The sequence below is a fragment of the Somniosus microcephalus genome, chromosome 29 (genome assembly GCF_052327205.1).
Source record: "Somniosus microcephalus isolate GS21.2 chromosome 29, FLI_Smic_1.0, whole genome shotgun sequence".
NCBI classification, from domain to species: Eukaryota; Metazoa; Chordata; class Chondrichthyes; order Squaliformes; family Somniosidae; genus Somniosus; species Somniosus microcephalus.
Genome location: NC_141015.1, coordinates 34,283,408 through 34,310,311, shown reverse-complemented (window position 1 = coordinate 34,310,311; position 26,904 = coordinate 34,283,408). Strand labels below are relative to the sequence as shown.

The following is a 26,904-nucleotide window of genomic DNA, read 5'->3' as shown; positions in this document are numbered from 1 at the left end:
TTTCGGATTTCCAGCATCCGCAGTATTTTGCTATCGAAGAACTTTTTGAAGTGTAGTCACTGTTGTAATGTAGGAAATGCGGCAGCCAATTTGCGACAGCAAGCTCCCACAAACAGCAATGTGATAATGACCAGATAGTCTGTTTTAGTGATGTTGATTGAGGGATAAATATCGGCCCCAGGACACCGGGGATAACTCCCCTGCTCTTCTTCGGAATAGTGGCCATGGGATCTTTTACGTCCACCTGAGAGAGCAGGCGGGGGCCTCGGTTTAACGTCTCATCCGAAAGACGGCACCTCCGACAGTGCGGCACTCCCTCAGCACTGTACTGGAGCGTCCGCCTAGATTTTTGTGCTCAAGTCCCTGGAGTGGGACTTGAAGCCACAACGTTCTGACTCAGAGGCGAGGGTGCTGCCAACTGAGCCACGGCTGACACTAAACTAGGGGGGCTGCACTTATGCAGCTGGAAAGGCCCGCTGTTGTGTTCGTGAGGTGCAGGGAATTAAACACAGAATGCGAAAGAATTTGTATTTTTGCATTGTTTTAATGCACAAATAGAATACTATTAAAAGTTCTATAAGCAGGCTTATACTAACCAGCAAACATAAGGCACACGACGGAATGCCATTGTAATGGACATTAATGAGAGAGGGTAACACCCGTCCACATTGAACTGGCTGTTCATAACACTTCATATACAGGACTTTTTTATTTTCCATTACCCAGTTCCTCTGAGTCTGCCCACACATTACAGCTGTACAAAAAAAAAGTCTTAACACTGTTATCTAGAAATAATAAGTAAACAATCCCATCAAGTTGAAAAGAAAAAAGGCATGCTGGTTACAAACGGTCTACAGAAAGTTCCAAATATATATATCTTATTCTTCATTTCAGACTAAAAATTTAAGCAGCAGCAGAATGCTTGATACAGTATTAGTCAGTGTAATACAACTATATAAAAAAATGTAGTGAGGAGTTGTTTATTACTAAAGAATCCTTCAGCAAGTTAGGTTCAAGTACGGTTTTTTTTCTTCTGCAAACTCCCTCAGCATTAATAAACTTCTAACTCTTGCGGTAAGGCTATGATTAAAAAATACAAGACTTTAAATGCTCTCATATATCTTCCCTAGCAATGTACATGCACATGCATGGTCTACCCCATCACGTGTCCAGGTGGTATATTCGCACGCCTGTACGGCTTCGCTCATTGGAGCCCGCGCCGTGTTCCCCCCACAGAACGCTGCTGTCGAGCAACTGAAGAGAAAGACCACTTGCAGCGTCCGTTTCTAGTCACATGGCTCGTGCGTACACTCGTCGACAAGGCGGTACGAGACGAACTCACAGTTTCATAGTTGCACAGTGGTGGATTTCCATCTACCAATTAAATACCTAAAATTACTCCATTTCTGAGTCTTCCTTTTTTTTAAAAAAAAGAAAAAATGTGTTTCATATCTTCTGGTAGCACAAAGTGTTCCGCTTACAGAACACCCAATTTGTCCCTCGCCTATATAATGGCAAATAAATGCTTGCGGTGCAGTTTTCTTAACATCAATATGCACATTCCTCCACAGAATCGTGTCTTCCTGGTAATCGACGTACAATAGTTACTGGTTATTTTGAACAATCTAATACTGCTAGCTTAGATGGCAGTTATTTCCCAAAATACACAAATATAAACCGTAATGTATTAGTACAATCAAAGTACAATTAGTTTAAACATTGGAATAAATGCAGGTTAATTAATACTGATAATATTTTCATCCCGATTTTAATATATGGCTTCAAGAATTGTAAGGGTTTAATTTTTCTTCCCCCAAGAATTATGTACCAACTTTCATAGAATAATCATTTGTTTTAAACATCATTATTTTCCTTCCTAGTCAAATTACTCCCGTTGCACACTTTATACAGACAATGAACTGTAGAAAAAAAAAAGATCTTTTTCAGATAAATAATATTTTCTTCCGGCTATAACCTTGGCTTGTAAAATATTCAAGAAAAACTCTCAGCTGTGTTAGTTATTTAGTAGAAAAGGTCTTTCGAGAAAAAAAATAATTTTTTTTTAAAAAAGGTTCCACATTATTTCAAAAAAACAAGGACCCTAAAATTCATGCCCCTTGAATATATACAAAAAGGTTACTGCAAAGATAAACAGGAACTTGGACAGATAGGAACTTGGCTTTATAAGAAATATTTGTTAACTTTAAAATTTTTAACATCTAGAAGGTTTCCAAAATACACAGATAGTATAAAAATCCAAACAAAAGGACTATAGTCAAGTAATACTTAAGATAAATACATCTGCAAGCAGAATTCAGAATACATCATATATGAGTAAATATATCCAGTACAGCTAAAAAAAACTCCACACTTTTCTTTCTCTTGATTGTCCCTTAAAAACCTCACTTTCACACTCACATACTTAGCGTACAAGTTTCTTGTCAGTTTCCTGGCATGTCTCTCTTGGTTAACCCTTTAGGTACTGAGTTAATAGTTCTGTCAGCAGCGAGGGTGCGGAGGGATTGGACTCGCAGCCTCCCCATCTCCCTGCCACGAGCACCTGGACCTGTGGAGTCCGTTTCACAGTGACGACCGAGAGTAAAGCGCCTGAAAATCAGGTAGCCGCCATTTGCTTCTGTTTGTGTGGGCCCACTGATCATCACTGTCACTTGTAACTGCTGTTTGCCCCTACAAATGGACAAAGTGCGGCTTATTGTTCAGGCTGCTGACCAGCCACCAGTTTTCAGGGCTGGGGCGGGAGCTGTACTTTGGATCATTCCGTAACTTACTCCGACCGATAACCTTTCACCCTGCAGAGGATGCTTGACATTGCCCCACCCCCGGCCCCATTTTCAGGAATGATAGGGAGGCAGGGTGGTGGGTCATGGACTTTTGCACAAGCACTCTGTATTGCTTCATGACTGGCTGACCGAATAAGTACGTGTGTATGTGTGTGTGTCTGGGGTGGGGCAGGTGTGTGTCTGTGTGTGTATGGTTGTGTGTGTGTGTCTGGGCTGGGAGAGGTGTGTGTGTCTGTGTCTGTGTGTGGGATGGAGGAGGTGTGTGTGTGTGTGTGTCTGTGGTGGGGGAGGGGTGTGTGTGTCTGTGGTGGGGGAGGGGTGTGCGTTTGTGTCTGTGTGGGCTGGGGGAGGTGTGTGTGGGATGGAGCAGGTGTGTGTGTGTGTTTGGGCTGGGGGAGGGGTGTGTCTGTGTCTGTGGGGGAGGGGCGTGTCTGTGTCTGTGGTGGAGGAGGTGTGTGTGTCTGTGTGTGTGTGTGTCTGGGCTGGGGGAGGTGTGTGTGTGTGTGTGTGTGTCTGGGATGGAGGAGGTGTGTGTCTGTGTCTGAGCTGGGGGAGGTGTGTGTCTGTGTCTGTGATGGAGGAGATGTGTGTCTGTGTCTGAGCTGGGGGAGGTGTGTGTGTGTGTCTGTGTGTGTGTGGTTGTGTGTGTGTGTGTGTCTGGGCTGGGGGAGGTGTGTGTGTGTGTGTGTGTGTGTGTCTGTGTCTGTGATGGAGGAGGTGTGTGTCTGTGTCTGAGCTGGGGGAGGTGTGTGTGTGTGTCTGTGTGTGTGTGGTTGTGTGTGTGTGTGTGTGTGGGCTGGGAGAGGTGTGTGTGTGAGTCTGTGGTGGGGGCGTGCGCGAGGAACGTTTTAGCTGACTCTTCAGATAACAATAATGTACATTGGCAAATGCTGAACTATCTGGGCACCACAGAGTGGTAGGACACAGGTCTGTGCTGGTGATTCCGCATAGCTGAGATCTCAATCGAAGTGTTAGTTTGTGTGGCAGCAACGAGCCAGAGGTTGGGCATCCTCCTATAGGCGGGTGGGGTGGGGGGGGAGCAACTGAGTCACTCTCCCTCCCGATTAGCAGCTGGCTCAAGAGTGCCATTAGCAGAGGCCTAGGGGGGGCCAGTGTCCTAGTCAGCCAACCAGCCAAGGGAATGGTGCGTGGCCCTGAGGAGATGGGGGAGGGTGGGGGAGTTAATTTACTAAATGAAACCCCGCCACCATCAGATAAAAGCAGTATGTTTTAACCAAGAGACTGACTAGTGTAAAAAGCAGTAAATGTTTGAAATGCACATCTGGCCAGTCAGCATCTGTACACAGAACAGACAGTCCTTGATCAGCACTGGTCTGAAAGATAAAGAGGCATTTTCGCAAGAGAGAAAGGTGGGAGGGGCATGAAAAGGTGAAAGCAAAGCTCATTTATCCGTCAGCCTTCGGTTCTGACGCAGGAAAGATACCCGAAATATTATCCTTTCTCTTTACAGATGCCGACTGACCGACTGTGAATTTCCAGCATTGTTTTACGTCCCCAGCAGTTTTTCCTTTTTTTATTTTACGATTTTAAAGGCTTGTAAGAAGCTGTAAGGCGGCTGCTCCTCTCAGTAAGGCATCGTAACACCGCGCAGAGTAAAGAGGTCACAGTGCGTGCGTTGCGCACTGAAGAAACGGCACGCTGCATTAGAAAAAAAAAAGGCCTTTTAATCTAAACGGTGACAATTAAAATGTATGAGGAGTTCAAGCTTTAAAAAATTGGTATTGGCGAGACCACACCTGGAGCACTGCATACAGTTTTGGTCTCCTTATTTAAGGAAGGATATACTTGCATTGGAGGCAGTTCAGAGACGGTTCACTAGGTTAATTCCAGAGATGAGAGGGTTGACTTATGAAGAAAGGTTGAGCAGGTTGGGCCTATACTCATTGGAATTTAGAAGAATAAGAGGTGATCTTATCGAAACATAAGATACTGAGGGGGCTCGACAGGGTAGATGCAGAGAGGATGTTTCCCCTCGTGGGGAAATCTAGAACTCGGGGAAACAGTTTCAGAATAAAGGGTCGCCCTTTTAGAACTGAGATGAGGAATTTCTTCTCTCAGAGGGTCATAAATCTGTAAAATTCTCTGCCCCAAAGAGCCGTGGAGGCTGGGTCATTAAATACATTTAAGGTGGAGATTAGACAGATTTTTGCAAGATAAGGGGAAGGATTATGGGGAGCGGGCAGGGAAGTGGCTTTGAGCCCAGGATCAGCCATGATCTTATTGAATGGTGCAGCAGGCTCGAGGGGCCAAGTGGCCTCTTCCTGCTCCTATTTCTTATGTTCTTAAAATGCTTAAAAAAATGGAAAAGCCCCGGCCAGGAGCTCTGTGATCCTATTCCCCTTGCGTTTCAGTTCTCTCTTTTTTGCTATTGCTGCAGAATGCACAATGCCGAGGTGCTCATAATAGGTTGGAGGAAATGCTGCTTCATAAGAGCAGGAACGTCAATCCACGTAAAACAAATTGGCCCAGAAATTCAGGTCTCCACGGGTGAGTACGCACGGGGTACTCGCGCGTAGGCCCAACGAAAGTGCCGGTTTTGTGCATGCACTGCGCATGCGCGGGAAACTGGCACTTCCGTTCCCCTGAAAGAAGGGGTTGACAGGTGGAACGTGTGCGCCGGAGAGGCAGCGCGTGCGCATCGAACTTACGGTTTTTTTCCAGGTTTCTCCGGGAGGGTAAGTCTCCAGCAGTTACACATTTAAAAAGCAGGCGCAAGGCCTGCTTTTAACAAGGTAAGTGGTGAATTAATTAAAATTAAAATATTTTTTCCACAGGTTTATTATTTTTAAATACTTTAAAGGTAAGTTTATTTTTAGCCCCGTTAGAAAATGTAATTAACTTTTTCAAAAATTTAAATTATTGTTTAAAATAGTTATTTCATGTAATTTATAGTTATTTTAAAAATGTGATTTAAAAAAAAATGTATTTGAAGTTTTAGTGATGTTTTGGGGCTTATAGTATTTATAGGTTTGACAGCTCTTCCTGTCAAACTTATGAATGAAGCATTCCCTGCTACCATTGGCTCTCCATGGCCCACGTGATCCCAGGGGACGCGTCGAACTAACTGCGCCCCTGGGATACGCAAGCACTGCGCGCCAGCAGTTGGAGCAGGCCCAGGATCGGAATCCCATGCAGGCCCACAGCACAGCGGCCGGCGCGCTAGGTAAGTGCAGGTCGGGGGCTTGCACCCGCGGGAAGCCGCCGACCTGAATTTCTGGGCCAATGGCCCGGATTTTGCAGTAAAAACAACAGTGAGGCTATCAGCACTCACCGTTATTAAAGAGTAAATCGGACGGCAACTTCCAGCGACCGCACGTGCGCAGTTAAACATGGAAATCAGGAAGTTGCTGTGTCCGGGTTGCCCTGCTCCTCCAGAAGCTGCGCTGTAACAGTATCACACCGAGAGAAGTCGGCACTGAAACACATGAAAAGCGTGACGTCGCGGTACTTACCCACTAAACACACCAGAAAAAGTTAGGGCTCGTCTACTCCAGTGTAAGTAAATTTTTAACGGTGTGCTAAGTCTTAATTACTGCCAAACAACCTCTCTGGCACTGAAAATTAACTTTTACAAGTGTGGCATCTCATTCCTTCAGATTTTAATTATTGTTGGAGATTGAAATTTTTTTTTAAATTTAAAGAATTAAAAAAAAAAGTTTTCTTTGTCTCTTTTATCTCTCGCTCTTAATCCCATCTGTCATTCCCTCTCTTTATTTCACTTTCTGTACATGATTTGGCATTGAATTAACTATTCTAACTTGCACTTCCTGGTTTAGACTCTGCGCGCCTCAGTAAGGATTCTTCAATCTGATTGGTTGAGGGGACACACCGTTGCTTTCCCTGCTCACACAGGTCCCAGATCCCCTGTAGAGGGCGGCGCGCTGTTTTTGGATTTCTAATCACAGCAAGCTCCAGTGCAAAAACCCACAGAAAGCCGGTGGACAAGTGCAAGTGTAATGAACAGCTGGCGCCGTTTGTTCGATGCTAACCACAAAATCTGGGCCACAGTTCTGTCCTGCTGGTAAAGTGCAATTATGTGAATCTTGGCGAGTCCCTTGACGGTCACAAGGTGCAGGTGTTGTGCCTGCTTCGGCTAAAGTAAAGGTTGATGGCTTTTCACAGCTTCTCGAATCATAGATTGACTTATTTTCGACTACTTTTTAAAAGAGTGTGACACAGAAATTTACGTGCGAGACCTGAAATGTGAAGAACATGTCTCAAAACTTATACACACACAGCCTAATAAATAACCTTGCGTCTCACTGGAGGTGTGGGGAGTAAATTACACTTCTACAAGTCATGTGATTGATCACTTACATTTCTTTACAACACTAAGCCGTGCATTAATATTGAGTTCCAAAATGTTCTGAGGGTCTCAGTGTTTGTTAATCGCTGTTTGATGTTACCCCAGTATTGCAACCGTTGTGTAACATCCTTACGTATCTGGGACAGTGCCGATACTTTGGGGAAGGGGGACGAGCATGCAACGGTGTCCTGCTGTCTTCATCACTTGGTGGGACAGCCCTACCTGAACTAAGGAGGTGGCAGTGCACTAGGAGAGCGACATACTGTGGTACAACACTAGATCCGTGCTGATTCTCCTCTTTCCCTCCCCTGTCCCCTCTTCATACACATCAATCTCGTTTGTGCGGTCAGGGGGAGAGGTACCTGAGCAAAGACTTCCCTGTGCGGAGGGTGAATCAGAGAGGGCAGTCAGTCCAGGTTGATGTCTTGAACTACTGAGCAGCCAGTCCCGGGAGCAGCATTGGAAAGGAGGTCAACCAGATGCCAGCTTAGAGGAAACATACTTTTGGTTCATGGGAAGGGTGGGACACACAAAAAGTGGAAAACACTTATTTTTAAAATGACAGGACAGAGAAATAACATTTTTAAAAATTGAACTCCAAGGGTAAGTTAATGATATGAGTTACGAAGGCACTTAATGTTCTGCGATTCAATTATCGAAAGGATTTAAAAGTTCTTACAGAAATTCACAGTATAATATTTTGCCACTGCTGGGGACTCAGTTTTTTATGGGATGCCCGTGGAGTTATCTCCAGTTGTGATAATGTGCTGCACTGTACAAAAATATTATTCAGTACTCTTAGAGTTAACCATGCCTCTCTCTCTATTTTCGTGCCTATATTTCAACCTACTCACGGTTCTCTACAATACCAGACACATATTGTCAGTCATCATTGTAATCACTTGCCAATAACCATATTTTATTTTTTTAAACTACTCTAATACTGATGCTTGCCAGCTTTCTTGAAACAAAGAGTGGGGGGGGAGGGGTAGGGAAGGTCAAAGTTCTCACGCCATGTGACACTTCACAGCAAATGGACTTGTATTATTGGCTTAAGGATTAGTAATGGCACAGAAGGGGTTTGGTTTAAAATATCAGCCTCTCAGTCCATTATGTCCCCCCCACCCCCCCTCCCCTCACACTTGCTCGTGGTACAAAGTCTCTGTAAACAAAGAATAGGCAAGGCACCCCATTTAAGGTGCCATTTTAAACTGCGATTGGTAATACTGTTTCTGGTAGTTAATAATACTATAAATACAACCTGGAAATATACACATACACAGGAAAGAGTCACATTCTACCAAGTTAAGGCCTATTAGTTTGCTGTTTAGAGCGAGATTTTGGTGAATTCTTCTTTCGGCTGATGTGGTCCGAGGACTCTTTGAAGCGGTGGTGGGAGAGGGAGGCAGGCGGGCAGAGGGTTGGGGGGGGGGGGTGCTGGTGGTGGTTACAAGGGGGCCGGCACGCCACTCACTGCACCCGGCGACAGTAGTAGCCCAGAACTTTGCACTTCTCGCACAGATGCTGGGGATGTTCTTTGCTCTGATCTGACACGTCCAGGCCGTCAGGCTTCTCCAAGGGCCTCTGGAAAAGGAGGAGGAGAACGTACAAATTAAAAAAAAAAACACGAATGATGACTAAACACGCACAAACTACACCGTGACCCAAGAAACCTGTCGTCATGTCACATACATAGAAACAGAGAAACATAGAAACATAGAAGATAGGAGCAGGAGTAGGCAATTCGGCCCCTCGAGCCTGCTCCGCCATTCAATGAGATCATGGCTGATCATCCAAATTCAGTACCCTGTCCCTGCTTTCTCCCCATATCCCTTGATCCCTTTAGCCTCAAGAAATATATCCAACTCCTTCTTGAATATATTTAATGAATTGGCCTCTACTGCCTTCTGTGGTAGAGAATTCCACAGGTTCACCACTCTCTGGGTGAAGAAATTCCTCCTCATTTCTGTCCTAAATGGCTTAGCCCTTATCCTTAGACTGTGACCCCTGGTTCTGGACTCCCCGACCATCGGGAACATCCTTCCTGCATCTAGTCTGTCTAGTCCTGTTAGAATTTTATAAGTTTCAATGAGATCCCCTCTCATTCTTCTAAACTCCAGCGAGTATAAGCCCAATCGACCCAATCTCTCCTCATACATCATTCCTGCCATCCCAGGTATCAGCCTGGTGAATCTTCGCTGAACTCCTTCCATGGCAAGAACATCCTTCCTCAGATAAGGCGACCAAAACTGCACACAATACTCAAGTTGTGGTCTCACCAAGGCCCTGTACAACTGCAGCAAGACATCCTTGTTCCTGTACTCAAACCCTCTCGCTACGAAGGCCAACATACCATTTGCCTTCTTAACCGCCTGCTGCACCTGCATGCTTACCTTCAGCGACTGGTGGACAAGGACACCCAGGTCTCATTGCACTTCCCCTTCTCCCAATCTATTGCCATTCAGATAATAATCTGCCTTCCTGTTTTTGACACCAAAGTGGATAACCTCGCATTTATCCACGTTATATTGCATCTGCCATGCATCTGCCCAATCACCCAACCTGTCCAAATCATCCTGGAGTTTCTCGGCATCCTCCTCACAGCACACACGCCCACCCAACTTTGTGAGATCATTTTCGTAAAATATGATTTGTCCATCCAGCAAGTATTTTAGCTTACAAGATGTAATGGCTGCTTTCTTTTATTTAGATCAGGGGTTCCTAAACTGTGGTACGCCTATCCCGGGGGTACGCAAGACATCTCTGAGGGGTACGCGGGAGAAATTGTCTTGTGGTGGATTTTATTCATTAATTATTTTATTTATCTGTTGATTGCATTTTTATAATAGGCCACTCGGATGAAGCTTTGAAACTCTGTGGGAATTTGTTATATAAAGTAGTTGATTTACTTCAAGATGTACCAATGAGAACACAGATACACAGAGACGATGACGTACAGAGCCCTCGCTTCCAAGGGGAGGAAATCTGCTGCCCTTACCCGGTCTGGCCGGTATGTGACTCCAGACCCACAGCGAAGTGGCTGTCTGTTAGCTGCCCTCTGAAATGGCCCAGCAAACCACTCAGTTGTACCAAAACGCTTTGTACAATGCTTGGGGCATTCAAGGGGTTAAAATATTAAACCTGTATGCTGGTAGGGGTACACGGGCAGTTGGTAGATCTGGAAAGGGGTACACAATAAGTAACGTTTGGGAAGCTCTGGGCTAGATTTTGCCAATGGGGAGCTTTTGGAGGCGGGACTCCCACTTGTCGGGTTTCAGTCCCGCCTCTATCAACTTCTAGCCAACCCACGCTATTTTCCCTTGATTGACCTTGTTAAGCCCGCCTAGCAGGCTTAGCAGGTCAATTAAGGGAAAGCCGGTTACATAGAACATCAGCGTATGACGTTTCATCTGTCAAAAATTTTTGACAGATGAATTGTCATCGTTTGACAGCTCTGTGAAACTGTCAAACTCTGACATTCTCTGTAGTTTGATGAGTTCTTGAATTCAAGACTCATCAAACCTCTTTATTTAGAAGAAATTAGATGGTTGCTGCATTGGAGAATTCAACGGCCATCTGTCATCTCTGCCGTGGAGGTGCGAGACTCTCCGCATACCCACCGACTGAAGCCTGCAGGAAGAAACAAAGGTAAGTAAACTTTTACTAACACTGACGAAGGGTCATCGACCGGAAACATTAACTCTGTTTCTCTCTCCACAGATGCTGTCTGACCTGCTGCGTATTTCCAGCATTTTCTGTTTTTATTTTATTAACACTTTCCACTTACCTCACATACTCACCCCTCCACACTTGCACCCATCACTTACCTTTGCAGCGCACTTTTGCACTCCCCCCCTGACCCCCGCAGACCCACTGCTCGCCTCGGTGACCCTGGCGGGGTTCGGAGCCTTTGGGAAGTCCACACTTGTGTGGGAAAAATGGGGATAATCCTCTTATCTGCCTGTTAACAGGCAGCTAAGTGGCACTAATCCCCTTCCCGCTTCCAAGGAGACGGGACCCGGCGCGGGTCGGCTACCCGCCTCCTGGCAAGATGGCATGGAGGCGGGTTGGGGGTGGATTTGGCACCCGCCCCCAGATTCTGCCATTTTCCCAGCAGTCCCGCCTCCAAATCTGCCTCCCCAGGGCTGGCAGGATTGTGCCCTCTGATTTAGATTTTTTTTTAAGCCAATTGCCCCCTTTTGATGCCCCATTGCAGCTTCTAAGTCCCTTTTTCTTGAATGAGTCTCCACTGATCCACCACCGCAGCTCCTGAGCTATCGCTTGCCAGGGCAATATTCTCAATGCAGACCGACCTCAGTCACAATCTATGTAAATAGTCCTTTTCACACCACTGTAAGTAAGTAGGAACAAGAAAAAGTCCATTCAGTCCATCTAACTTGCCCTTGACCTTGTTAAGGTCCATGACCATGGCAGCTGGGGAATTTAAATTCAATTAATAAAATAAATCTGGAATTAGAAAAGCTAGTATTAGTAATGGTGACCATGAAACTGTCGGACTGTCGTAAAAACTCATCTGGTTCACTAATGTCCTTTAGGGAAGTATAGTAATCTGGGATGTTATGATTAAGGTTATCCACCAGGTGGTGCTGTAGCCAATGCTGCTGCTAAGGTCAGAGGTTTGCTTCCTGTTAAGGTCAGAGGTTTGCTTCCTGTCAAGGTCAGCAAAGGTGAAATGCCAGGATGCAGGTATGATGTTTGTTACTCTGTTTGTTAATAAAGTACTCGTGCTAATTCTACGATATCGCCTCTTCGAGTCCTGGTCTCACTACATGGATTTATCACAGGAAGGAAATCTGCCGCCTTTACCCGGTCTGGCCGATATGCATCTCCAGACCCATAGCACTGTGGTTGACTCTTAACTGTCCTCTGAAATGGCCGAGCAAGCCACTCAGTTGTACCAAACCACTACGACAAAGTCAGAACTGTGGGAGTACCTTCACCGCACGGACTGCAGTGGTTCAAGAAGGAGGCTCACCACCACCTTCTCAAGGGCAACTAGGGATGGACAATAAATGCTGGCCTTGCCAGCGATGCCCACATCCCATGAAAGAATAAATTAAAAAAAAAACTCTACAGGGCTCACTCCTGCCGCGGTACCAAGCAGCTATTTGATACATTTAAAGGGAAGCTAGATAAGTACGCGAGGGAGAAAGGAATATGCTGATGGGGGAGATGAAGTAGAGTGGGAGGAGGCTTGTGTGGAGAATAAACACTGGCATAGACCAGTTGGGCCTTATGACCTGTTTCTGTGCTATAAATGCTATGTAAAGCTATCCCTCTTAAAGGCTGACTGATGGGCCTTGTACGTGTGTAGGCCAGTATTCTAGATTGTACAAAATATAAGGGTAACTTCACTGATCCTCACTCACAATGACAAGCCTTGCCCGACAGCAGCACTGGTTGGAGATAGATGGTGCAATCTTGCCAGCCCCGGGGAGGCAGGTTTGGAGGCGGGACTGCCGGGAAAATGGCAGAATCTGGGGGCAGGTACCCATCCCGCCCCCAACCTGCCTCCGTGCCATCTTCCCAGGAGGCGGGTAGCCGACCCGCGCTGGGTCCCGTCTCCTGGAGGCGAAAAGGGAATTACAACAACTTAACTGCCTGTTAACAGGTAGTTAACAGGCAGATAAGAGGATTATCCCCATTTTACCCACACAAGTGTGGGCTTCTTGAAGGCTGCGAACCCTGCCAGGGTCAGCGAGGCGAGCAGTGGGTCTGCGGGGGTCGGAGGGGTGCAAAAGTCCGCTGTGAAGGTGAGTGATGGGTGCAAATGTGGAGAGGTGAGTATGTGAAGTGAGTGGACAGTGATAGAAAATGTTTACTTACCTTTGTTTCTTCCTGCAGGTTTCAACAGTTGGGGATACGGAGAGTCTCACATCTCACCGGCAGAGATGACAGATGGCTGCTGCATTCTCCGATGCAACAACCATCTAATTTCTGCTCACAAAAGAGGTTTGATGAGTCTTGAATACAAGGACTCATCAAACAACATAGAATGTCAGTGTTAGACAGCTTCACAGCGTCATACGCTGATGTTCTCTGTAACCGGTTTAATTGGCCTGCTAAGCCTGCTGAGCGGGCTTAACAAGGTCAATCAAGGGAAAATAGCGTGGGTTGGCCACAAGTCAATGGAGGCGGGACTAAAACCCGACAAGCAGCAGTCCCGCCTCCAACGTGCCCCCATTGACAAAATCGCCCCCAGAGTTACAGATGATTCCCCAATCTGTGCCCTCATCGAGCAAGGCATTGGCGAATTTATAGTGAGATGGAGTCATTTCGGATACTGACTGGATTTACTTTGCTCATACAAGTGGAAGTGTAGTTAACGTGTGAAGGAATAAGCCATATAACCTATTCAGAAAAATACACCATTCTATGAAAGAATTCTGGCCTTACTAAAACATGACAAACTGGGTTTGGAAATCTGGAAGCCTCAACAATCTAAAGCTGTTACAGCATTCTGGTAATAGAGATAAGATAGTTGTTGACACTGAATCAATAACCTTATTGAAACAGAAGGTTAAAGGCTCCTGACAGTCTGAATCTTTGGGGACAAACAATAGTTCACCCTGTTAAGGTGTTCTAATTTACACTTTGTAAAAAGGCACAAACAGAAGGGCTTAGCAAAAATGTCATCAAATGAAATGCACCTGCTGTTACACCGTTTTTTAAGGTAAGCTTTGAACACCTAGAGGAGAGACACAAGTCTGTATTGCTACCAGCTGAGGTGACTGTAAGAATAGCAGGGGTCAGCAGAAAAATAACTAGAGATAATTAGCTTACATCAGCAGAAAACCTTAAAGGAAATACCACTGAAAAAGGGTATAAATATTGAACTTTCAAATGGGATAATAGATTTGCTGTAAAGGGTCAAACTGATTCTCAAGCTTCAGAGGCTAGCTCAGTAAGTCTACAACTCTTTGTACTTTGGGGATCAAGGTAATGTATTTGATTTTGGTGGATATCCTGAATAAGACTAAGAACTGTAAAACTGTAGTGAAGTTAAGATTTGAGAATAGGATCTCTGATAATAAGATTGTAAAGCTTTCTCTTTTTGGAACTGTTAATCTTGCGATTGAATCACCAACTGTAAATTACATGCCGGTTCTTTAATAAATCTATATTTTTTTAGAATTGTCTCACATAATACTTCTGTATCAAACTCGCGAACTCAATCTCTGTACGCTCTTTGGTGAGGAGTTGCAGAAATCTGGGGGAGTTTTCCGGGCCCTCATAATATCCAGAACGTTACAGTCTAGCTAAACTTATTAAAAGTGCTATCTGGACATTTTCAGGTTGTTCCTTTCCTTTAGGGAGAGATAGTCCGGATCTTTAGACCCAATTAAGCGTCTTTAGGATTCGGCTACCTCAAACTTTAGTTGAAAGTGAACGTCTGAGGAATACGCCTGATCCAGGATAGCCCTAAAGGGGCTAGGACTAGTAATGATCCCTTCAAGTGCAGTGAACTTGTACATCGAGACCCCTTCCAAATACAGTACTGCCATCAATGGAGCTTTAGAAATTCACCGACGGAGACATATATCGACCTGAGTGCGAGTGACAGGCAAGTTAAACCCAGACCAATCAATTTTCCTATTCTTAGGCATCTTCTCCCATCCTATAGGTAGCCAGTTGTCAACTGTCCATCATCACAGTCCCATAAACTGACATGTACGCAGATATCTGCAAAGTTCAACCCTTGTATTTCACGTGGGGCTGCGCATGGAAAATGAAAACATCACACGTGAACTCGCGGAATGGGATCGGCGGTTGCTGGTGACTACAGTTTGGAGGAGAAAACACCTTCAGAAAAGAGTGCAGAAAATGATTGGCCTTTTAGAGTCTCCCTGAAAACTATTTACAGTGGAAAAACGTGTGTTTTTTTTGGAAACATGTCTCTGCCGCGACACTTTCTATAGAAAAAAAACCCACACAATTTCTTTTTGCAATACTGTTGGAAATCTGAAATAACAACAGGAAAATGCTGGAAACACTCAGCAGGTCAGGCAGCATCGAGGAGCGAGAAACAGCCAATGTTTCCGGTCGCCCGAAACGTCGACTCTGTTTCTCGCTCCTCGATGCTGCCTGACCTGCTGAGTGTTTCCAGCGTTTCCTGTTGTTATTTCTTTTTGCACGATGGCGGTTCAGCAATTCAACTATAGCTTTCACAGAACAACTCAAACATCCAAATTGCAACAGCTGTGTGGCTAAGGCCAGCTGATGAATCATCTATCGCTGCTCCGCGCAGCAGTATTCCCAGAATAAGACTTCATTTTGCCTGAAAGACCAGATGTTCTAGTGTTTTTCAGTACAGCAGGCCATTTTAACGTCAAGTGTGTGGATACTTGGATCTGTTTACTGTTGATTTTCATTGCATGCTACAATCAAGCAGTGTAATCAGAGAACATAAGAAATAGGAGCAGGAGTAGGCCATTCGGTCCCTCGAGCCTGCTCCGCCATTCAATAAGATCATGGCTGATCTGATCTTGGCCTCAACTCCACTTCCCTGCCCGCTCCCCATAACCCTTGACTTAGCACAAATATCTGTCTATCTCCGCCTTGAATATATTCACTGACTCCGCCTCCACAGCTCTCTGGGGTAGAGAATTCCAAAAATTCACAACCCTCAGAGAAGAAATTCCTCCTCATCTCCGTCTTAAATGGGCGACCCCTTATTCTGAAACTGTGCCCCCTCGTTCTAGATTCCCCCACGAGGGGAAACATCCTCTCAGTATCTACCCTGTCAAGCCCCCTTGTTTCAATAAGATCACCTCCCATTCTCCTAAACTCCAATGAGTATCGGCCCAGCCTGCTCAACCTTTCCCCAAAAGACATCCCTTTCATCTCAGGAATCAACCTCGTGAACCTTCTCTGAACAGCCTCCAATGCAAAAGTGGTACCATGGCCTTGTAACATACAAGATATCTTATGGGCTGTCGAAATCAAGGTGTGCAGAGTGATATAATGATGCCACTGTATCGCTCTCTATATTTACATCTGTATATCTTGCATCTAACATACGTCTGTCACACTGCAGATGACTCATTCCAAATGTCACACTTTGTTGCAGGGGAAAAACCACCTTAAATAAAAAGCCAGTCGTGGACTGAAGCTGGAAATTTACACGAACCTTTCAATTGGCAAATGTGCTCGCCGAACAGCAATTAAACTCTGACTGACCTCACCCCAGTGTTTACTTAGCAGCAATTAGACTTTGTAACGTTAAAGAGACTGACGTAAGAAAACTACTAGGCACTTGGTCGAAGCATTAAACAAAGCTTTAATCAACTGTTTTACAACATGGAGGTCTAATTGTGTCCTTCACTAGTTCCTGTTAAGAATGTCCTGCGCAAGCTGGGCCCGTGCCCGAGTATTTATACTCTCCTTGGACAGCGCCACCCATAGGCCACTCAGTATTATTTCATAAGTCTTTCTTTCATGAATGACTGATTCATGTCAGAGACATTGGGCCGTGTTTTGCGACCGCTACGGATGCGTACGAGGTGCGTACGCGCCCGTCGGAGCCGCGCAAGTTCCGGGTCTAGGCGTGCGAAGCGCATGCGCTAAAACCCTAAACTTGCGATCTGTCAAGAACCCGCTTGACAGATCTTCCGCATCCCCGGGAGATGGGCTCCTGCGGGTGGAGAGTTGCGCTATTTGCCCAACTTCTGCCGCTGAATGCCTGTGAAATTCATATACCTGGTAAAAGCGTAAGACCTGCTTTTACCAGCATAAGAGTTTTAAAAAATAGAAAAATAAAATTTTATCACTCATTTATACATTAAAAACCCTGTCCAATAAGGTAAGTTTATTTTTAGCCCCGTTAAAACATATTTTTTTAAATTAAATTTTTGTTTAAAATATTTAATTAAATGGCATTTTAATTAACTTTAATATGTAATTAAAAAAAAATTATTTCATGTGTTGGTGTATTTTTTAAGTGATCCCCATTCATACTTATGGAGATTCCGTACGTACGCAACTCCCAAATAGTATGAATGGGGAATTCCCTTCTTTGATTGGCTGGGCCGGGCCACATTATTCCAGGGGCGCTTGCGAACCGCCTGCGCCCCTGGGATACGTGGGGCTCTGCCCGCGCGGACCCGGAGAGGCCCAGGATCGCGAGTCTCCATACCTCCTGGGCCACCAGGTAAACGCGTAGATTATTTACAGGTCGGAAGCATCCGCCCGCAGGAAGCCTCCGATCGCACATTTTGGGCCATTGCTTTGTCAGCACAGTAATACATGGTGCATTACACAGTACAATACTCTGGTCCTCATTAAACAGCACATCGCCCAATTTTGTGTAAGCAACAATACAATGAGATTTGCTAGTGTTAATGAAAAAACAAATGACACTGCCATCCCTCAAAAGGGAAAGGCTTGCTATCTCCGATGGTTTAACAGATTAAGACAGCAGCTGAACCATATGAACCAGGAAGGCCTCAGATCCGATTCCTCCAGATCCAATTCCCCCATCTGTACTGAGCTAGCTGGGGCAGTGGTAGGGGCACTCCAGGTGGGTTAGACAGGGGGGAGGGGGGGGCTATAGAAATGGGCAGGGCTCCAACACTTGATACCTGATGTAAGAAAACTACTAGGCACTTGGTCTAAGCGTTAAACAAAGCTTTAATCAACTGTTTTACAACATGGAGGTCTAGTTGTGTCCTTTGCTAGTTCCTGTTAAGAATGTCCTGCGCAAGCTGGGCCCGTGCCCGAGTATTTATACTCTCCCTGGACAGCGCCACCCGCAGGCCGCTCAGTATTATTTCATAAGTCTTTCTTTCATGAATGACTGATTCATGTCAATACCTATCCAGGGCCTTCTGCTGGAGTTGGACATTGGATCAGGACAAGATCAGCCTTGGCTGTGAGGCCCTCATGTTGTTGAAATAGTTTACGGCCAAGGCTCATGCATGAACAAAAAAGCAACGTAGGTGAGGTACCAGAAGGCGAGCTGTGCAATTGGAACAGTGGACCAGCCAGCGGTCAGCTCCTTCAGGAGAGAAAGGAAAGACTTGCATTTATATAGCATCTTTCATGCTGAAATATCAGCGTGGTGTTTTCACATATTTAAAATGAAGAGTCAAGTTTTAATGAAATCTGGAAATAGCAGTGGGGCCATCCATTCAGAAATGGCCGGGACTGAGGTGACATATCCGGACAGTTAATTGTGTACAAGCCAGTGGTTTATATTTGGCACATGGGACAATAATGATGGGGGCTGACATTAAATGAAATGGACAAGAAATTGAGTAGGGAATTTTCAGTCAGATGGAAATACACATGTTTACCAATGACTCTTTTACTTGGAGCAGTGCCCTGTATATACTCACCAAGTTGGGCTGGATTGTGCCTAATGTAAACTCGTATGGCAATCCAACCTCAACTGATCCTTTCAGCCTCCAATAATCCACATGCACAATGACCAGATAATCTGTTTTTTAGTGATGTTGATTGAGGGATAAATATCAGCCAGAAACACTGGGGAGAACTCCCCTGCTCTTCTTCGAAATAGTGCCATGGGATCTTATACATCCACCTGAGAGAGCAGATGGGGCCTCGGTTTAACGTCTCATCTGAAAGACGGCACCTCCGACAGTGCAGCACTCCCTTAGCACTGCACTGGAGAGTCAGCTGAGATTTTTTTGCTCAAGTCCCTGGAGTGGGACTTGAACCCACAACCTTCTGACTCAGAGACAAAGGTGCTGCCCACTGAGCCACGGCTAAAATTGGTAGAAGGAGAAGAATAAAAGAAGGACTCATACCACAGCACTGCACTGCCAGCTAAAATAGGGGCTCTAAAACCAAGCCTTCACGGCACAGCGAGCAGGGAAAGGACAGAAACTCCCAACCTCGCATTAAAAAACACAAAACAAGGCAACTTAACATAGAAACATAGAAACATAGAAGATAGGAGCAGGAGTAGGCCATTCGGCCCCTCGAGCCTGCTCCGCCATTCAATGCGATCATGGCTGATCATCCAAATTCAGTACCTGGTCCCTGCTTTCTCCTCATATCCCTTGATCCCTTTAGCCTTAAGAAATATATCCAACTCCTTCTTGAATATATTTAATGTATTGGCCTCTACTGCCTTCTGTGGTAGAGAATTCCACAGGTTCACCACTCTCTGGGTAAAGAAATTCCTCCTCATTTCTGTCCTAAATGGCTTACCCCTTCTCCTTAGACTGTGACCCCTGGTTCTGGACTCCCCCGCCATCGGGAACATCCTCCCTGCACCTAGTCTGTCCAGTCCTGTCAGAATTTTATAAGTTTCAATGAGGTCCCCTCTCATTCTTCTAAACTTGGCCACTCTCATCTGAGAATCAATGCAACATGTTTACGAATGACTCTTTTACTTGGAGCAGTGCCTTGTATATACTCACCAAGTTGGACTGGATTGTGACTAATGTAAACTCGTATGACAATCCAATCTCAACTGACCCTTTTCAGCCCCCAATAATCCACTTTCTCAATGTCTGAAAAGATTCATCCCCACAACAAGCTGGACTAGTATCAAGGTTAAGGGTGAATCCCACGTATGTTCCTTTAATTTACGGGCACTCTGTCTCTTAGCCACTTGGCTCACTTCCTCGAATGTATTTGTGTATTTCCATCTGACTGAGAATTCCATACGCAATTCATTGTCCATTTCATTCCATCTCGGCCGCCACCATTATTGTCCCATGTGCCAAATATAAGCCACTGGCTTGTACACAATTACCTCAGCCTCTGCCATTTCTGAATGGATGGCCCCACTGCTACTTCCAGATGGAATTAAAGCTTGACTTTTCATTGTAAATATGTGAAAACTGGAAACATCAGCACCACACTGGAATTTCACGTTCAATGCACTAGTTTCTGTTTTTCTAAAACCAATTCTTAATGTAACGTTCGTTGTTCACCACTTGTGGATATCTGGATGTCAGGCAGCTTCACAAGGAGTCCGATTAAGCCTCAGTAACAAATGCATACTTGCAGCTCAAATTCAGATTTTGGGCAATTATCCCTTGCAAGTACATGCTCGTCCCTCAGCTCCTCGCCAGTACATGCTCGTCCCTCAGCTCCTTGCAAGTACATGCTCATCCCTCAGCTCCTCGCAAGTACATGCTCGTCCCTCAGCTGATAGTTTAGATCACAAATCGTGTTTGTCTTAACTGAAGTCAAAAGCTTTTTGTCAAGGGCCATAGTTCCAATCAGTCTCTTGCCAAAACATCTTAAACCGCAGCGTGATGGGGCATGGGTTGGGTGTTGCAATAGGGGACACCCATGGAGTGACGGGTTGGGTGTTGCAAAGGGAGCACCCAGCGAGTGATGGGTCTGCGTGTTATCCTGCATGTAAATGAACCATACAGACCACTAAGGCTCCAGGTTCAACCCCTGGTCTTTCAGGCTGGCACAAGGAGTGTGCGGCATGGCTCAGTGGGTAGCACTCTTGCCTCGGAGTCAGAAGGTTGTGGGTTCAAACCCCACTCCAGCACAAAATCTAGGCTGACACTTCAGTACAGTACTGAGGGAGTGCTGCACTGTTGGAGGTGCTGCCTTTCAGACGAGATGTTAAACCGAGGCCCTGGCTGGCCTCTCAGGTGGATGTAAAAGATCCCATGGCTACTATTTCAAAGAAGAGCAGGGGAGTCCTGGGCCAATATTTATCCCTCAATCAACATCACTAAAAACTCGATGATCTGGTCATTATCACATTGCTGTTTGTGGGAGCTTGCTGTGCGCAAATTGGCTGCCGCGTTTCTCTACATTACAACAGTGGCCACACTTCAAAAAAGTAATTCACTGGCTGTAAAGAGCTTTGGGATGTCCTGAGGTCGTGAAACGACCCCAGGTTAGGGAGAAGAAAATAGGCTGGGGTTCCCTGCTGGAATTGCATGTGTGCGTGCAGCTTATGTGAGGCCGGGATCAGGGTGGCCTGCGACGGCCCCCGTGGTCGAGAAGCCTGCCGACGGCCACCGTCGAGGCTCACCCCTTTGAAGAGTGGCCACTTGGGGTGAGGTGGCTAACTGAAGCCCGCACAAAAAGTTCTGTCAGTTTAAAAATAAAAATCATGGCCTAGCTGCAAGATTTTATAAAATGCGAAAAGCTCAGTGAAATTTTTTTAACAAGGCTCTGGAGCCCTAAGTGGAAAAAAGTTACCGTGGAATGGAATATTACCCAGAACGTTTCTGACGAAGGTGAAGGGCGAAGGGGGAAGGCCCTGAGAATCATCAAAGACGCGAGCCACCCCAGCCACAACCTCTTCGCCCTGTTCCCGTCCGGTAAGAGATATCGAAGCATACGGTCTCGTACCAGCAGGTTTTGAAACAGCTTCTACCCCCAGGCCATAAGACTCATGAACGAATAATTTATTATTATTTATTACTGTTGTTTTATTTATTATTACAGGTAGACTACTTTTTATCCGAACTTCCGAAAACCGAAACCCTCTAAAAACCGAAGGTTTTTTCGTTCAGCGTAAGTCGTGCGCACGACATGACCAGAGTGGCGCATGACCCCGACCCCCGCCGACGACCCCCCGCGGACCCCCCCCGCCGACGCCGACCCCCCCGCGGACCCCCGTCGACCCCGACTCCCGCCGACCCCCCCCCGCGGACCCCCCCGCGGACCCCCGCCGACCCCGACTCCCGCCGACCCCCCCGCCGACCCCCGACTCCCGCCGACCCCCCGCCGACCCCCGCCGACCCCGACCCCCGCCGACCCCCACCGCCGACCCTGACGACCCCCACCCCGACCCCCCGCCGACCCCCCCGCGGACCCCCGCCGACTCACCCCCGACAAATTTCCCAGTCTTATAAAATACCTTCCAAAATCCGAAATTTTCCAAAAACCGAAACACGGCTGGTCCCGAGGTTTTCGGATAAAGGATAGTCTACCTGTACTGTATTTCTATTAGTATTTTTATCACTGCTATGCCATATTTATTCCAATGTTGGGAGGACTCGTAAAAATCAACATTTCATTGTGCAGTACACATGTCTGCTGCATATATGACAAATAAAATTGAATTGAATTGAATTGAATTGAAGTGAATTGAACCAATGTCACCTCTGTGCCTCTCCCCCACCACCCTTACCAAACGCAATATCACAAGCTGAACCTCTTCACAACACAACAACAGCTGGTTTCCAAAACCTGGCTGAAGATTGAGTTCTTCAGTAAAAGGCTGGAATTTGAAATCCATTTAAGTCACTCCCGTCTTAAATTGTAGCTTTTCTTTAAGGCACAACATGCTGCTGTAACCATGGTTACCGCTGGGCCCTTTTGAGCTGCACAGACATTTTTCAGTGTTTCCGATTTCATTGAATCCAGTTTTCCAGCTTTTCAGTTGCTGTCCGATGGGTATTGGCTGTCATCCAACCAAATCTGAACTCAGGTCAGAAGGATAAATGGGGAGTTTGCTATCCCCTTGCACTGCTCAGTCTCCATCGCTTCTTTAACGATGATATAATAGGCAAAGGTCTTGTTTTTGTTCCATACAAAATGCTGAATTAATTTCAATGAAAAATCAGCTCTAATAAGTCCCATTAGTCACACTTGTCTGTCTGTAGATTGTGTGTGTGAGCAGCTTGATCCCCATAGTTATACTGCGCACTTGGCAATGTTGCTTCCTGGGTTAGTGGGCTTTTCACTCAGGTGACAATGCACTGGTTGACAGGATCCTTTAAATAAATGAGGCAGAGGAGAGACTCGAGCACAAAAATCTAGGCTGACACCCCAGTGCAATGCCGAGGGAGTGCTGCACTGTCGGAGGTGCTGTCTTTCGGATGAGACGTTAAACCGAGGCCCCGCCTGCCCTCTCAGGTGGATGTAAAAGATCTCATGGCCACTATTTCGAAGAAGAGCAGGGGAATTCTCCCCGGTGTCCTGGCCAATATTTATCCCTCAACCAACATCACTAATGATCATCTGATCATTATCACATTGCTGTTTGTGGGAGCTTGCTGTGCGCAAATTGGTTGCCGCGTTTCCTACATTACAACAGTGACTACACTTCAAAAAAAGTACTTCATTGGCTGTAAAGCGCTTTGGGACGTCCTGAGGTCGTGAAAGGCGCGATAGAAATGCAAGTCTTTCTTTCTTAGATGTAACTCTAATAACCTGAGTGTCTAGGCCATCGGATCCAGGGCCAATCTGGGATCAGCTTGCTGGGAAAAGCTTTAATTTCATTCCAATTAATCTCTAGTTGGTTAATTAAGTTCCTAAACTTTGGGATTTGCCCTTGAATTTCAGGTGGCCGTTCAGCAAGTGTGTTTAACCGCTCAGCTTTACCCAAAGCGGGCTGGCTGATGACTCCCTCCTTCTTGAGATAGCCAGTATGGACACTGTTATAAATCTCATCATCAAGAAACTACTTATGAAATAATGCTGGACGGCCAGCTGGTGGCGCCGTCCAAGGAGTATAAATACTCGGGCGTCGGCGTCACACTTCATCTAGAGCCATCCTTTGTTTCTTAACCTGTCCCATTACCATCTCCCCTTCCTTGAATATCTCTGAATGTCTCTTAATCTCTCCTGCCTTCTATCCTATCACAGACCGTCTCTTTTGTTCTTTCATCCCCTCCCCCATTTCCCAGCCCCTAAACCTGCTTAAAAATCTGTTCCATTTCCTGCTTTTTTCCAGTTCTGACGAAAGGTCATCGACCTGAAACGTTAACTCTGTTTCTCTCTTCACGGATGCTGCCTGACCTGCTGAGCATCTCCAGCATTTTCTGTTTTTATTGGTAGTCCCTATTGACATGAATCAGTCATTCATGAAAGAAAGACTTATGAAATAATACGGAGCGGCCTACGGGTGGCGATGTCCAGGGACAGTATAAATACTCGGGCATGGGCCCAGCTTGCGCAGGACATTCTTAACAGAAACTAGTGAAGGACACAACTAGACCTCCATGTTGTAAAACAGTTGACTAAAGGCTTGTTTAACGCTTAGACCAAGTGCCTAGTAGTTTTCTTACGTCATCTATTGTTGTTTCCTAGCCAATCTTCCTAGCATCAATTGTAGTTGTTACTCAAGGCAATAATATCTCATAAATGGGGGAAATTGGAACCATCAGCAGATTATGATTGACAGACGACAACCAAAAGAAAATCTTCACGCCCTTGCAATGTACATCTGTCCAAAGGACCTCCTGCATGCTCCATTCCAAGATCTGCCTGCAGGGCTTTGGAAGAAAAAGAAACTCTGCCCACCGGTCTATGCAATGGATCATTGCCAGGGATGGGTACAGGCTCATTTGCTATCTGTTCCACTAAGAATAATTCAGAGATAGCTAGTATGTCAGGATTGTCAACATCTGAAATACCAGAGGACAAGAGGGACTGAGAGATAAATGGAGGGGCTGGGAATTTCCTCAGAGCCGCTCCCGCTTTGCTGTCTTAACTTCACCAGGAGTGCAGCAGTAAGCCCGTTTACATGCTTCCAGGGCGAAGGAGCAGGAGCAGTCATGAGGAAAATCCCAGACAGAGAGATAGATAAATGGGTCTCTTCTTCTTCTTCTTCTTCTTAGGCAATCCCTCGGAACTGAGGATGACTTGCTTCCACATTAAAAATGAGTTCTCAGGCGACCGATGAGTCCAATGCGGGACCTACAGTCTCTGTCACAGGTGGGGCAGACGGTGGTTGAAGGGGCGGGTGGGTGGGGTGCTTGGGTTGACGTGCGCTCGTTGTGCTTGGCTTCCTGCTTGCTCGCGGCGAAGAGACTCGAGGTGTGCGGTACCTTCCCGGATGCTTCTCCTCCACTTTGTGCGGTCTTGGGCCAGGGATTCCCAGGTGTCGGTGGGGATGTTACACTTTTTCAAGGGCGCTGTTTACATGCCCCTTTACATGCTTCCGGGGCGAAGGAGCAGGAGCAGTCACAAGGTAAAATCCCAGGCAGAGAGATAGATAAATGGGTAGAGCGAGAAAGCGAGACTACTAGTTGGCTTGCAGGCACAAATGTTTGGAACATCTTTCGCTCCCTCTTCCTATGCACACATTTCCTATTTACAAACTTCACTTCCTGTTGTCACAATTTTGTTCACACTTTTCATGTCAACGTTTAACACTGACAACACCTATGCAGTCAGTTATAATGGGAATTCTCTATGTAAACAGGTCGCAGTAATACTGTGGTTGCACGCTGCCGCCACTAGGTGGCATTGTAACTCCACTGGCTTCTGTAACACTGTAACCTCTGTCACACAGTGAGCAATGCCATGGGAGATCTACCGTTGTATAGTAAATTTGTGATCCACTTGGAAAAACAACTCCCGGTCGGGAATTAATATCCAGCGTCTCCCCCTTGCTTTCCGCCCGGGAGTTAAAATCCCCGCCACAGTGTCTGTTGTGTGGTGCCCTTGAGTGGAGTCTGTATGTTTACTGTAGGCAACAGGAAACAATAGGAGTTGTATTGTAAAGATTGGAGGTGGAAAGGCAGAACTGCCCCTTGCGCAGAGTATCAGCCTATTCCTCCGCAAATACAATTGTGGCATTGTCACCTCACGAGGAAACATGTTTACATTCACAAACAGCAGCATCAACCACTCCAATCCATCCTGCCTACCCACCATTCCTCTTCACCAGACTGGTTGAGGGGATGACATAAGAACATAAGAATTAGAAGCAGGAGTCGGCCATACGGCCCCTCGAGCCTGCTCCACCATTCAATAAGATCATGGCTGATCTTCCACCTCAACTCCACTTTCCTGCCTGGTTTTCTTGATCAGTAAGACATTCTATAAAATAGAATTAAATTGCCTGTGGCTTTGCTCATGGTCAGTTTATTTTTTACACGCAAAATGGCAATGAGGATGGGAAAGAAACTTTAGAAACGTGTTCCACAGCGCCACCTGGTGTTCAGAGCCTGCAACTACACTGTGACAGTTGACATACTAAACTTGAATGAGAAATTTGACGTAGATATTTAGAGTGGTAAATGTTGACATGAAAGCGTGACCAAAAATCGTGACAACAGGAAATTAGATTTGTGGATAGGAAGTGTGCACCCTACACAAGACGCTGGAGTGGCAGAGGGTGACTGTCAGGCCCTCAAAACTCGAGAAGTAGAGGCAGAAGGGGGTTGAATTTCTATGCAGGACCTCAGATCAGGACCACAATGAAACATCACAAAATCACAATTCAGTGAAAGAAAGACTTGCATTTATATAACGCCTTTCACTAACAACGGACATCCCAAAGCACTTAACAGCCAATGATGTACTTTCTAAAGTGTAGTCACTGTTGTAATGTAGGAAATGTGGCAACCAATTTGCGCACAGCAAGCTCCAACAAACAGCAATATGACAATGACGAGATAATCTGTTTTTGTGATGTTGAGTGAGGGATAAATATTGACCAGGACACCGGGGATAACTCCCCTGCTCTTCTTCAAAATAGTGCCGCGGGATCTTTTACCTCCACCCGAGAGGGCCTCAGTTTAACTTCTCATCCGACAGTGCAGCACTCCCTCAGCACTGCACTGGAGCGTCAGCCTAGATTTTGTTCTCAAGCCTCTGGAATGGGACTTGAACCCACAACCTTCTGACTCAGAGGCGAGAGGGTGCTACCCACCGAGCTACGGCTGACATAACTCCAGTGAGCAACTCCACAGGAGGTCTGCTGGTGATATTAAAATTATTAGAGAAAGTTCATTGGCTTTTGACCACCACTGCTACTGATGGATGTGATAATAATATAAACACACGAGGGAGAAAGGAATAGAAGGATATATTGATGGGGTGAGATGAAGATGGGGGTGGGAGGAGGTT

At 45.9% G+C, this 26,904-nt stretch overlaps 1 protein-coding gene across 1 annotated transcript in view; it reads right to left on the bottom strand.

The window, feature by feature from the left end:
- Positions 1-524: 524 nt before the first annotated feature.
- Positions 525-26,904, bottom strand: part of zcchc24 (zinc finger, CCHC domain containing 24) — a 318,625-nt gene continuing 292,245 nt past the window's right edge. The window contains exon 4 of the mRNA XM_085970566.1: positions 525-8,712. Within this exon, the coding sequence (XP_085826692.1) occupies positions 8,599-8,712 (114 nt within the window). The 3' untranslated portion in view covers positions 525-8,598. The remainder of the gene's footprint in view (positions 8,713-26,904) is intronic.